Below are 14356 nucleotides of genomic sequence, written 5' to 3'. Positions count from 1 at the left end.
GTATTATATGGCGAGCTCTCCACTGGCCACCGTGACAGAGGTGCACCAAAGAAAAGGTACAAGGACTGCCTAAAGAAATCTCTTGGTGCCTGCCACATTGACCACCGCCAGTGGGCTGATAACGCCTCAAACCGTGCATCTTGGCGCCTCACAGTTTGGCGGGCAGCAACCTCCTTTGAAGAAGACCGCAGAGCCCACCTCACTGACAAAAGGCAAAGGAGGAAAAACCCAACACCCAACCCCAACCAACCAATTTTCCCTTGCAACCGCTGCAATCGTGTCTGCCTGTCCCGCATCGGACTGGTCAGCCACAAACGAGCCTGCAGCTGACGTGGACTTTTTACCCCCTCCATAAATCTTCGTCCGCGAAGCCAAGCCAAAGAAAGATTCATCTGGTCATTTTCCTTCCCAACCCCTCTTTCCCTTCTCCTTTCTTTCATCCCCTCCTCTCCTTCCTTCCTTCTTCCCTCCCTTCTCCTCTCTCCTCTCCATCCTGTCCTCTCTCCTCTCCTTCCACCTAACGGTTCTGACTCCCGAAATCCCCTGGACGCCGCTCAGCACGCATGCTCGTCCTGGCGCGAGGGGTGCGCAGGCGCGGCTCCCGGCGAGCGGCGGAGCGGGGATGAAGTGCGCAGGCGCGGTTCCCGGCGAGCGGCGGAGCGGGGATGAAGTGCGCAGAGCGTTTGATGCCGGGTAATCCGCACCATAAAACAAAACACGGTTAAAAACCGGCTTCCTGGTCGTAGCCTTCGTGGAGCTGGTCCAAGGAGTGATGAGGCGGTACCCAGAGCACGGCTGGAATCGGTGGTGGCCGGGGAAGAGCCCCTTCCCCTTGGTCAGCCGTTTGCAGGATGGTGGCCGTGCCGACCCCGCCTTGGTTCCCAACTGCAGGGATGCGCCGAAATCCTCTTCTCTCTCCCACGCATATTTCTGGTGGCGACAGGGATTTACCCGACCGATCCCAGGCTCGGTCTTAAACTGCAAAGCCATGGTTAATAAATCCGAGCTCCTTCGTGCAAAGACCTATTGATCAGAGCTCATTGGCCATAGGCAGGAGATGAAATAACATTGTCTGTTTGTTGTTATATTAAAATGTATCAGTGTCTCGGTTTAATTATGGCGTGTTTGTGTTGGGAAATTATGGAGATTATAGTTGAAAGCAGGAAGGAATTTGAACAAAGTGACTTTTGAAGTGTGGTTACTTTTTGGTTAGACACATGTAACAACTGTTGTTTAGTTTGATACATTGCAAATTGTTTGATGACGTTAACCCCCAAATGTCCACTGAATATCATTTCATTCACGAGTAATTCATTTTATTTAAAAAAAAATGGTGTTTTAATATCCCCTTGTTGCTTCAATTTACGCCCGCTACCAATGCATGGAATTTAGATTGTATGCAGAGTGTACTACAATGGTAATTAATGTGTCCATTTGTTTTCTCTTAAGTCGACAGTGCTGTTCTTTTAAATCTTTATCTTGTTTGTTTTCTTTGCTGCGGTACTCCCATGCTCCACGTGGTCTGAAATACTGATATATTTAAGAAACTGATGTCTGAAATTTATTTTAAAAATGCAGAAAACACTTGGCAGTTCACCAGAAACGATCTGAAACACTTTGTCAGAGCTAATACATGAAAATCTGGGGAAAAAAAAAATTGAATTAGAAATTATACAAATCTAAGTCACAGAAATAAACACCAAGTTAATTTCACTAATGAAAATCAATTTAACTAAAAGTAACACTTTAAATAGTTAGTTTTTACTGTTGCTCTTATCCTCTTGATGGGTTTCTTTTTCATTTTTCCCTACATCTCACTGGATTATTGTTGTCACTCACTATCACCACTTGGTATCTTTTTATTCATTGCCTCTTTGTACTGATGCCTCTTAGACTCTCTCTGTATGCTCATTTTTTTTCTTAATATTTAAACTTTTAAAATTCCAGTAATTTGTTATTGCGGAGGAAAAAAAAACGTTTTCAGTGTTGGTTATTCCACGGTAGTTATCTAGCTGGAGTTCGCTGGAGCACCTATTTATTTTTTTCTATTTTGTTATTCCTAGCCTGTCTGGTTCTTTTGTTCTCATTTTCAGCCATTATGGCCAAACCTAAGGGTGAAATGTCTGCTGCTCTTTTGCTTGAAGAGGCTGCATTTACAATTAGGGTTATTTATGTGCTTCATCGACTCTGGTTATTCATTATACAATGGAAGACTTTTGCAGAAAGCTTCTTTTCTCCTCTCAAATTAATTCAGATGGTTTTATTTCCTCTAAAACTTTCTAGATTTGGCTACTTTTATTATGATTGAAATTCATCTTTGGTTAGCAACACAGAACATATTGTATATTTGTGGGACCACAGTCTATTCTGCATTCAAAAAAGTATTCCATTACATGCAAAGGAATATAGTTCAGAGACAAAGAGCATAAACCATGGCCAGATATCACACATTTAACATGCTATTTAGACTGGAGTTCCTATTTTCTCTACTAAATCCAGTGATTTCTTATTTTAAACAGCACTTTAAAATTTCCCTTCATTCTGCATTTATTAAAAGTCATGTAATATTACTACAGGACACACACACACAGACTATAGTGACTGCAAGCATAGGTTCATCTTGGAAAATGTGACAGTATTATTGAGTTGCAACTGCAAGGTGGTCAGCAATGGGAATGCAACGTAATAGTTTATGATATACTGGATGGTCAGGGCATTACATAATTAAAGGTAGAATTATTTTCACAATTAATGTTGGGTAGGCAGTTGAGACTTTGGTAGCATAAACAGGTTTGCTGATGTGAAGTGGCAGAATGGATTAAATCAGACATTCATATAAATTCAGATAAATTAGTATATCCAGTAAGTTTTTGAATTTACGGAGCATATTAACCAACATGAGTGGATTTTATTAGATTTAACAAGTAATGAACTATTTTTAATATCTTAAAAATAGAAGAATATTTATGTTAAGGAAATTTTAACATGGTTTAATTCAATGTGTTTGAAATGGATGAAATCTACTGCTGCTTATTGTTGTATTCCCTCTTATTAGTCAACATTGTAGTGAATCTGAATATTTTCTGCCTGAATATTGACTTACCATTATATCTTGCCTTTTATACTCTGCAAGTCTTGCCATATAACCAAGTGTTCCATATAAACTACAAACATAACTAATTCTATCCCCTTACTTGGGTTTTGGCATTTTATTTGACGTTGAATTCAATTGCTGTCATCTATCTCTCTATCACCTTTTTAGCATTTCATTTCGCTGAATCTGTCTTGCACATTTGGTGTCAAAATTCTCATCTGTGCTTCTTTCACTCTCAGGCTTAATTTTTCCTTTCTGCCCAGTATACTTCTGTCAACCTAAATGCATCCACTTATTTTTGTATCCTAACATGCACTAGTGCCATTCTTTCATCAATTTGGGGTGGCACAGTTGGCGCAGCAGTTAGCACAATGCCTTTACACCGCCAGCGATCAGGACCGGGGTTCAAATTCTGTGCTGTCTGTAAGAAGTTTATACGTTCTCCCTGTGGGTTTTACCTGGGGGGCTCAGGTTTCCTTCCACCATTCGAAACATACTGGGATGTAGGTTAATTGAGTGTAAGTTGGGCAGCACAGACTCATGGGCAGAAATGGCCTGTTACTGTGCTGTATTTCTAAATTTAAAAAAAACTGTTGCCAGCAGATCTACATTAGTCTATAGCTTTATCTCAGTGACATGAGCATCTTGTTTACCATTTAGGTAGCCCCCACCTAAATTGCATTGTTCATCATTACCAACTCCTTACTTTTTCTCTACCTCCCCCTCTCCCCCACCCCCACTTGTCTCTCCCTGTACCTGTTCTCTGAGGTGTTTATCATTCAAATCCAAATCATTGCGGAAAATAAAAGTGACCCAAGACGGAATCATATTTTGGGGACACTGCTGCATTTCTGTAATCATTTTGAGACGCTTCCCATAACTTCTGTTCCCATTTTATGAGCATTTGACACATTTGAGATTTTTGATAATGTACTTCACAAAAGGTTATTACATGAACCATTAGCAGGAAAGAGTATGTACAAAGAATTGCTGAAAGGGCAAAGGAGAGAGTAAGAGTAAATATTCATGTTCATTGGCAAACTATTATTAGTGGTGTATTACAAGCATCAGTACAGTAGTCTGGTATTTTTAAAATGTTTGAAGAAAAGGCACTGTAATGCTTTTGGAAGATCTTCCAAATCCATTAGAAGGATAAATGAACCAATATGAGCACATTCTTCCAGAGAAAAACAAAATCCCTAGGATTGAGACTGCATTCCATGATCAACCAACTATGTAGTATGGGATACACTATGTGTATAATTAGCTTTGGAGAATAGAGAAAAGGATTCAAGGACCCTCTTGAAGTGACTTTGAAAATAAATAGACATTCTCACCAACTCAATAATTTTTAGCTTGTGACGACGAAAGGTAGAGAAGTTACAACAGAAAGGCACTGACCAGGCAAATCCCAAGAAAAAAAGCAGTCTTATTTGCTTGCCCGGTCAAGTATCACCTTTGGCAGAACCGGTGATTTTTATTGGACTCATCAACTGTCTTAGAGTAGAAACAAGTTATCTTTGATCTCACAGTGCTGCTAAGAAGACATTTTATATTCCATATGCGAGACAACAGTGTACTTGAAGTTTTCTGTGTCTTGGGAAATCAGAAGTTTCATAATTAGGGCAGACAATTTTCAGATGACAAAGATAAATCCTAATCCACAGAGTCCACAATTACTTGGGAGACATGGTTGCCTTCAGTTTGATTTGGCATTGTGAGGCAGAGGGAAAAGGATACCATTTGGACTTCATTACCCTGAGGCATTTCATTCTTTCTGTTTCTTGACTTCAACAGCAACTTGCAGTTCAGAGTTATGCAGTACTAATATAGTGTATTTGGAGTGCATTTGTTTTCATTGAGAAGTGAGCTGCATGGTTTGTCATAGTTCTTGTGGTTTCCCATCCCTTTTGACTAGTTGTGTCACTTTACTGCTTTGTACGAAGGAACTGCAACTGGTTCATGAGTAAGAAAGTCTGTCTTTGAGTTTTAATGTGCATGAGAGTCTTTGGCTGCAGCAAACCTGGAAACCCGGCAAAATGCAATAGTGCAATGGTACAGGCAAATCCAAAAGACTTGCATTGTTTCTTGTAAATAAATCTCTGGAAAAGAAAACATACTGTTGTGCATTGGCATGCTTCTTTCTTCTTCTTTGGCTTGGCTTCGCGGACGAAAATTTATGGAGGGGTAATGTCCACGTCAGCTGCAGGCTCGTTTGTGGCTGACAAGTCCGATGCGGGACAGGCAGACACGGTTGCAGCGGTTGCAAGGGAAAATTGGTTGGTTGAGGTTGGGTGTTGGGGGTTTTTCCTCCTTTGTCTTTTGTCAGTGATGTGGGCTCTGTGGTCTTCTTCAAAGGAGGTTGCTGCCGGCCGAACTGTGAGGTGCCAAGATGCACGGTTTGAGGCAATATCAGCCCACTGGTAGTGGTCAATGTGGCAGGCACCAAGAGATTTCTTTAGGCAGTCCTTGTATCTCTTCTTTGGTGCACCTCTGTCACGGTGGCCAGTGGAGAGCTCGCCATATAACACGATCTTGGGAAGGCGATGGTCCTCCATTCTGGAGACGTGTCCTACCAAGCACAGTTGGATCTTCAGGAGCGTGGATTTGATGCTGTCAGCCTCTGCCATCTCGAGTACTTCGATGTTAGGGATGAAGTCGCTCCTTAGTCGCTCCAATGAATGTTGAGGATGGAGCGGAGACAACGCTGGTGGAAGCGTTCTAGGAGCCGTAGGTGATGCTGGTAGAGGACCCATGATTCGGAGCCGAACAGGAGTGTGGGTATGACAACGGCTCTGTATACGCTTATCTTGTGAGGTTTTTCAGTTGGTTGTTTTTCCGGACTCTTGTGTAGTCTTCCAAAGGCGCTATTTGCCTTGACGAGTCTGTTGTCTATCTCGTTGTCGATCCTTGTATCCGATGAAATGATGCAGCTGAGATAGGTAAACTGGTTGACCATTTTGAGTTTTGTGTGCCCGATGGAGAAGTGGGGGGGCTGGTAGTCATGGTGGGGAGCTGGCTGATGGAGGACCTCAGTTTTCTTCAGGCTGACTTCCAGGCCAAACATTTTGGCAGTTTCCGTAAAACAGGACGTCAAGCGCTGAAGAGCTGGCTCTGAATGGGCAACTAAAGCGGCATCGTCTGCAAAGAGTAGTTCACGGACAAATTGCTCTTGTGTCTTGGTGTGAGCTTGCAGGTGCCTCAGATTGAAGAGACTGCCATCCGTGCGGTACCGGATGTAAACAGCGTCTTCATTGTTGAGGTCTTTCATGGCTTGTTTCAGCATCATGCTGAAGAAGATTGAAAAGAGGGTTGGTGCGAGAACGCAGCCTTGCTTCATGCCATTGTTAATGGAGAAGGGTTCAGAGAGCTCATTGCAGTATCTGACCCGACCTTGTTGGTTTTCGTGCAGTTGGATAAACATGTTGAGGAACTTTGGGGGGCATCCGAGGTGCTCTAGTATTTGCCAAAGCCCTTTCCTGCTCACGGTGTCGAAGGCTTTGGTGAGGTCAACAAAGGTGATGTAGAGTCCTTTGTTTTGTTCTCTGCACTTTTCTTGGAGCTGTCTGAGGGCAGAGACCATGTCAGTAGTTCCTCTGTTTGTGCGAAAGCCGCACTGTGATTCTGGGAGAACATTTTTGGCGAGACTAGGTATTATTCTATTTAGGAGAATCCTAGTGAAGATTTTGCCTGCAATGGAGAGGAGCGTGATTTCCCCTATAGTTTGAGCAGTCTGATTTCTCACCTTTGTTTTTGTACAGGGTGATGATGATGGCATCACGAAGGTCCTGAGGCAGCTTTCCTTGGTCCCAGCAGAGCTTGAAAAACTCATGCAGTTTGGCATGCAGAGTTTTGCCGCCAGCCTTCCAGACCTCTGGGGGGGATTCCATCCATACCTGGTGCTTTGCCACTTTCCAGTTGTTCAATTGCCTTATATGTCTCTTCCCGGGTGAGGACCTCATCCAGCTCTAGCCTTAGGGGCTGTTGAGGGAGCTGGAGCAGGGCGGATTCTTGGACTGAGCGGTTGGCACTGAAAAGAGATTGGAAGTGTTCTGACCATCGGTTGAGGATGGAGATCTTGTCGCTGAGGAGGACTTTGCCGTCTGAGCTGCGCAGCGGGCTTTGGACTTGGGGTGAGGAGCCCTACACAGCCTTTAGAGCCTTGTAGAAACCCCTGAAGTCGCCAATGTCCGCGCTGAGCTGGGTTCGTTTGGCTAGGCTAATCCACCACTCATTTTGGATCTCCTGGAGTTTGCGCTGAAGATGGTTGCATGCGCGACGGAAGGCTTGTTTCTTCTCTGGCCAGGACGGCTTTGCAAGGTGAGCCTGGTGGGCAGCTTGCTTCTTTGCCAGCAGCTCCTGGATTTCCTGGTTGTTGTTGTCGAACCAGTCCTTGTTTTTCATGGAGGAGAAGCCCAGTACCTCTTCAGTGGATTGCAGTATGGTAGTCTTCAGCTGATCCCAGAGGGTTTCAGGGGACGAGTCCGTGAGGCGGATTGCATCCTCGAACTTTGCTTTGAGGTTTGCCTGGAAGTTTCCTCTCACTTCGTCTGACTGCAGGTTTCCAACATTGAACCTCTTTCTGGGGGCTTTACTGTTCCTGGACTTTGCCTTGAAGTGAAGGTTGAGCTTGCAGCGAACCAGCCGGTGATCAGTGTGGCATTCCGCGCTGGGCATGACCCTGGTGTGGAGAACATCTCGTTTGTCTCTTTCTCGCACCAGGACGTAGTCCAGGAGGTGCCAGTGTTTGGATCGGGGATGCATCCAGGTAGTCTTCAGGTTGTCCCTCTGCTGTAAAAGGGTGTTTGTAATGACAAGCCGCTGTTCTGCGCACAGCTCCAACAGGAGGCGCCCATTGTCGTTGCGCTTGCCGACACCATGCTTGCCCAGGATTCCTGGCCAGGTTTCTGAGTCTTTGCCGACGCGAGCGTTGAAGTCGCCAAGGATGACAACCTTGTCGGCTGTAGGGGTGCGTTGAATGAGGTTGCGCAGATTAGTGCAGAACTTGTCCTTTTCTGCTTGTTCCGCCTGGAGGGTTGGAGCATAGACTCTGATGAGGGTGATGCGACGCTTGTTTTGAAGGGGGTGTCGCATGGACATGATCCGGTCTGAGTGGCCTGTTGGGAGGTTTTTGAGTTTGGAGGCAATGGAGTTCTTGACCATGAATCCTACACCAGATAGGCGTCATTCATCCATAGGCTTGCCAGACCAGTAGAGTGTGTAGCCCGCACCGCGTTCTTGGAGGCTGCCTACATCTGCAAGGCGGACTTCACTGAGAGCGGCTATGTCGATGTCAAGTCTGAGGAGTTCATGTGCGATGAGGGCTGACTGACGTTCAGGTCAGTGGCTGTCAGCCTTGTCTAGCATGGTTCTGATGTTCCAGCATGCTAGCTTGAGTTTGTGAGCATCTTTTGAGGGGGTGGGACGTGGAGGGGGAGGACGTGGACATGTCCTCGGGCCTGCGCAAAGGAGCTTTTAGGTGGAGGGCAGTGTGCGTAGTACTGGCCCCACCCTTTACACCCATGGTTCGTGTGCCGTGGCCAAGCAAGCTGGGACGTGGCAGTGAGGTCCTTGGGTCGTAGGTTTTATATGCTTAGATACTATTGAAAATGCCACAAATCTGTTGATGTTACGAAGTTTTGCTGTTATTAATATACTGTTATTATCACATGATAATGATGCCATTACATGGAATACGGTGCGGGTAAAGTCAGATAGAGCAATAGTCATAAAGAACTCAATAAAAGGAGAACAGATAGGTGATTCTGTGGCCGCAAAAGAGACTTCAGGATGTATGTTACCTCCTGGGTGTAAGGCTCCAGTATATGTCTGAGCTGATTATTCTTAAGGGGAAGATGATCAGCCATAAGTCATGGCACATATTGGTTCCAATGACATGGGCAGGAAAGGGCTAGATGTCCTGCAAGGTAATTTTAGGGAGATGGGAAAGAGGCTGAAGAGCAGGGCTTCCAAGATGGTAATCTCTGGATTACTCCTGGTGCCATGAGCCTGGGAGGGTCAGAACAGGAAGATTATGCAGACAAACGTGTGGCTGAGGAGATGGTGCAGGGTTTCAAATTCTTGGATCATTGGAACCTTTTCTGGGAAAGTGATGACCTGTACAAGTGGGAATCATTGCACCTGAACTTGAGGGAAAACAGTATCTTGACAAGGAGGTTTCTAATGCTGTTGGGGGTGGGAAGGTTTAAACTAGATTCGCAGGGGAGTGGGAACCAAAGTGAAGAAGCAGACAAATAGGGACAGCTGATATAGAGTTTGTGTGGAAGGGCAGGCAGATAGGGCAAAATTGCAGCCTTTGGGAGGCATTGCCATGCAGCAGGGACACAGTCTAATGTAACAAATAAACTGCTAAAGGTTTTGTATTTAAATGCCCGCAGCATAATAACTAAAATGGATGATTTTGTTGTACAGCTAATGTTGGCAGGTATGTTGTGGCAATCACAGAGCTGTGGCTAAATGATGGATGTCATTGGGAGCTGACTGACTAAGGATACACAGTGTATCAAAAGAATAGGCAGGTAAGCAGAGGGAGCAGAATGTCTCTGTTGGTAAGGAACATAATTACATCATTAGAAAAGAGTTGACATTGGATCAGAAGATATAGAATCATTGTGGGTTGAGTTAAGAAATTGCAAGGGTAAAAAGACACTTGACAGTTAGATATAAACCTCCAAAGAGTAGCCAAAATATGGACAACAAATTTCAATAGGAGATACGTGCGTTATAAGATCAATGTTATGGCAGTCATGGGGGATTTTAACATGCAGTAGATTGCTAAAAATCTCAAAAGAGAGATTTTGTCAAAACCCTACATGATGGATTTTTAGAGCAGCTTAGGGAATCAGCTGTACTGTATTGGGTGTTGACGTAATGGACCCAACATGATTAGACAGCATAGAGCAGCATTTCTCAAACTGTCTTCAGCGGAAAGGTGTAGGGGTTCCGCAGACGAAATGAGTAGTAATAACTTTTTTCTTTAAATTACTTTTTAACCTGTGTCTTTAAATCTCTGTGTTTCTACGATGGCAGAAAAAAGTTGCTTTGGCCCTAACAAACAAAATGGTGTCTTCAGGCCTAACATCAGATGCCAGGCCTCGAGGTGCCATTTTCAACCAATGAGACTCAGATTTCTTTTGGGGCGAGACTGGCCACATTTAAAAAATTTAAATTGAAAGACATGCCACATGTGCAGTACAGTGGAAATGGCTTTTGCTGACTCTTGCTCACTCGCTCCTTTCCCTTCCCTCTCTCTCTCACTTACTTGCTCAATCCCTCCCTCCTCCCTCTCCTTCATCTCACTAATGTTGGTGCGGGAACCTGTGATGGAGTTAATGTGGGCACTGGAATGGTGTTGGTCAGGGCCGGGACCTGCGTCGATGGAGGTGACTGCTGCTATCGTATGTTTGCAGTCAGGGTTACTGGCGGAGGTGACTAGAATGGGGGTTAGTGATGGAGGTGTTGGAATCTTGGACCTGTGGGCAGCAGGGGCTGGGATGCAAGCTCCACTTGTGCAAAGCCAGGTCTGAGGTGGATACTCGCAACAGAGGAGTTGGGAGATCTGACCTATGAACGGCTGGGGACTGGTTAGAAACATGCCTTTGGAAGGATGGTGAAGGTGGGCATTTGGGGTCTTGGAGATTGGTGATATTTGTATTTGCAATTTAGTTAATATTAATTTGAAACAAAATAAATCAAATTCTGAAGAAATAGGGTTTTGGAAGCACTGCCTCAGATTACTTAGTATTTAAGAAAAAATAATTTAAATTTGACTCCATCATGCTCAAACCGCGAAAGTGGAAGCCATGCTACTTCTGGTCGGCTTCCAATTTGTAACTACAGGTTCTGCAATTTCCAAGTGCTCACCAAAAGAGTTCCACGAGCTAAAAAAGTTTTGGAAGCCCTGGCCAAGAGTAAAGGAACCATTGGGGGTAGAGATCACAAATAATTAAGTTCAATTTGAGATTTTACAAGGAGAGAATAACATCAGATGTGTCGCTATTTCAGTCGAGAAAAGGGAATTACAGTGGCATGAGAGAGGATCTGGCCAAAGTAGGAAGTAAGTGTAGTTAGTATTTCAAGGGAGAGGGTCCACTGAAAGCTGAATGGTCAGGGCAGATAAGTCTCTTGGACCAGATGGATTGCACTCTCGGTTCCTGAAATAGATAGTGGTAGAGATTGTGGAGGCATTGGTAATGATCTTTCAGTACTCAATAGATTCTGGCACGGTCTCGAAGTCTGGAAAATCGCAAATGTCGCCACACTATTCAAGAAGGTAGAGAGGCCGCAGAAAGGAAATAATAGGCTGGTTATCCTGATGTCAGTGATTGGGAAGATAATTAGAGTTGATTGTAAAGGATGAGGTTACGGAGTACTTGGAGGCACGTGACAGGATAGGCCAAAGTCAGCATGGTTTCCTTAAGGGAAAATCTTGCTTGACAAACCTTTTGGAATTTTTTGAGGAAGTGACAAGCAGGCGAGATAAGGGAGATGCGGTGGATGTTGCGCATTTGGATTTTCAGAAGGCATTTAACAAAGTGCCATACATGAGGTGACTTAACAAGATAAGAACCATGGTATAACAGGAAACATGTGTAGAACATTGGCTGATCGGCAGAATACAGCGAGTTGGAATACAAGCATAAAATTCTGATTGACTGCCATTTCTTAGTCGTGTTTCACAGGGGTCAATGTTGGAACTGCCTCTTTTTATGTTGTATATTAATGATTTGGATAGTGGAATGAATGGCTTTGAGGCCAAGTTTGCAGATGAAACACAGGTAGCGTAGAGAAGACACAAGTAAAACACAAAAGTCTGCTGTCGCCGTGGTTGAAGTAAAACCTCAGCAGGTCAAACAATGTACTTTATATAGCAAAGCTAAAAATACGTAACCAATGTTTCGGGCTTGAACAGTTTATCAAGGTATGGAAAAATTTTGGCAGACATCAGAACAAAAAGGTGGGTGGGGAGAGGAGCACAGTCCCAAGGCAAGAGGTAATGTGTGGAGTAGAGAGGGAAGGCACATCAGCAACCAGGGAGAGGAGACACAGAGGCTGCAGGACTTGGACAGATTAGGAGAATGTGGCAAATGCAATATAATGTCGGAGAGTGTATTATCATGCAATTTGGTAGAAAAAAATAAATGGGCAGGCTATTTGTTAAATGGGGAGAAAATTGAAAATATCCAGATGCAAAGGGTCCTGGTAGTCCTTGTCCAGGGAAACATATATGTTGAGATGGTGGTGAAGGATGCAAATATAATGCATTTCAAACGAAATAGAATATAAAAGCAGGGATGTGATGTTGAGGCTTTATAAAGCAAGATGTGATCTCACTTGGAGTATTGTGAGCAGTTTTGGGCTCATTTAAGAAAAGACGTGCTGTAGTTGGAGGAGGTTCAAAGGCTCATTAGGATGATCTGGGAATGTAAGGGTTATATGAATAACATTTGACAGTTCTTTGCCTGTATTAATTGGAATTTAGAAGAATGAGGGATATCTAATTGAAGCATTTTGAATTTTGAAAGACATGAACAGAATAGATGTAAAAAGGTTGTTTCCCATGGTATGAAAGTTTACAACAAGGGAGGACAACTTCAGGATTGAAGGATGTCCACTAAGAACAGAGATGTGAAGAAATTTCTTTAGTCAGAGGATGGTAAATCTGTGGAATTTGTTGCCACAGGCAGTTGTGGAGGCTAAGTCATTGGTTGTATTTAAGGCAAAGATTGATAGGTTCTTGATTAGCCATGGCATCAAAGGATATGTGGAGAAGGCAAAACAGTGGGGCTGAGTGGGAAAATGGATCAACTTGTGATTAAATGGCGAGGGAGACTCAGTGAGATGAATAGCCCATTTCTGCTCCAATGCCTTATGAGTTGAGTCAAAGGGCCTTTTCAAAGCTGTCTATGATCTGAATGTTCTGCAGAATTTTTTAAAAATTTGACCCTAAAATTGTGTTATGTAGAGCATTCCCCTATGCATGAATGCATTCCAATAATTAATTATGCACATATATTGTAATATTTTATAGTGATAACAGCTTTATTAATGCTTATGGGATTAAAAATTGAATCCTGTCAAGCATCATGACATTCTTTAATTTTGACTTTGGGGTAGCATAATGGCACAACTTGTTTGGCTGCTTCTCAAAGCTCCACTGACCCAGGTTTATTTCTGACCTCAGGTGCTGTCTTTGAGAAGTTTGCATGCTCTCTCCACAATTGCATGGGTTTCCTCCCAAATTTGTGTTGATGTTATTTGGCTACTGTTGGTGACTGGTTGAATTAGGTAGCAAATAATGAAAATAAGTTGAGAAGTATTACTGTTAAAAATAATTCCTTGGCAGTCAGCATGAACCAGCTGGTGAAAGGGACTGGTTTCCAAGTTGAATTTCACATTGATTCTGTGAATTTGGGTTGCCAATTCTGTTTTCTTTCTTTCCTGGAAATTTTGTCACGTAGCATTTCTTTTACAAGCAGAAATAGCAGTCTAGTGATTCATTCAGACCATCATCTATATAAGGAATGTAAAAGTTTTTGAATTTTGTGATATTTTGCAATACACAAGTCATAAAACAAAAAAAATCAAACCACAATTGAGCCTCATTTATAGCGTCCACTTCTTATCTATTACAGAAACTTAACTTCAAGGAGACTAAGTGTATTCCTCCAATAGAAACAAAGTTGGTGACACTCAACTTATGTTTATCTCTCTCTTCTTTCCCTTTTTGTTTTTTTCTTTCTACCTTTCCATTTTGGGTTTCTCAGGAGTCACTGAGTCTCTATGCACTTTTCAAAGGCTCTGATGCTGTTATTCTTACAAGCTATTAAAAGTGCTTTGAAATGGTTGCATTCACAATAGGCTTCATGCAGCATGTTTGTTAATTTCATATTAAAAGACCATTGTTTTTGACATGGCTGTAACAATGCTTTGAAGAGACTAATCTTGGATTCAAATAACATGGTCCTCACTGCCGTGACTTTTTTGATGGGCAATTTGTAATTATTTGTTGTCTGCTGTATTTGGAATATTCCCAATATTATACCAAGTACTAACACTCACTGCATTGGTTTACAAGTCTCTATTCAAATTATTTTCAATTGTCTGTATAATATAGTAGGGCAATTTTTTCTGTCTGCACATAGATTGATAACATTAAAAGGCATTACATTGATAATAAGCTTCAACTAAAAAGCTTCCTGACTATATTTTAATGTTCCAGTATTATTTTGTTGCATTTTC

The 14356-nt window shown here is 43.0% G+C and overlaps 1 protein-coding gene across 10 annotated transcripts in view; it reads left to right on the top strand.

The window, feature by feature from the left end:
* The first annotated feature begins 597 nt into the window (after positions 1–597).
* Positions 598–14356, top strand: part of LOC138755360 (multiple PDZ domain protein) — a 199200-nt gene continuing 185441 nt past the window's right edge. For all 10 annotated transcript variants that reach the window (XM_069921206.1, XM_069921259.1, XM_069921198.1 and 7 more), the window contains exon 1: positions 598–693. In XM_069921206.1, the coding sequence (XP_069777307.1) occupies positions 623–693 (71 nt within the window). In that variant the 5' untranslated portion in view covers positions 598–622. The remainder of the gene's footprint in view (positions 694–14356) is intronic.

This window comes from Narcine bancroftii, chromosome 1 (assembly GCF_036971445.1).
Source record: "Narcine bancroftii isolate sNarBan1 chromosome 1, sNarBan1.hap1, whole genome shotgun sequence".
NCBI lineage: Eukaryota > Metazoa > Chordata > Chondrichthyes > Torpediniformes > Narcinidae > Narcine > Narcine bancroftii.
Note: the sequence above shows the minus strand (reverse complement) of the source record. Positions and strands in the feature narration are given on the sequence as shown.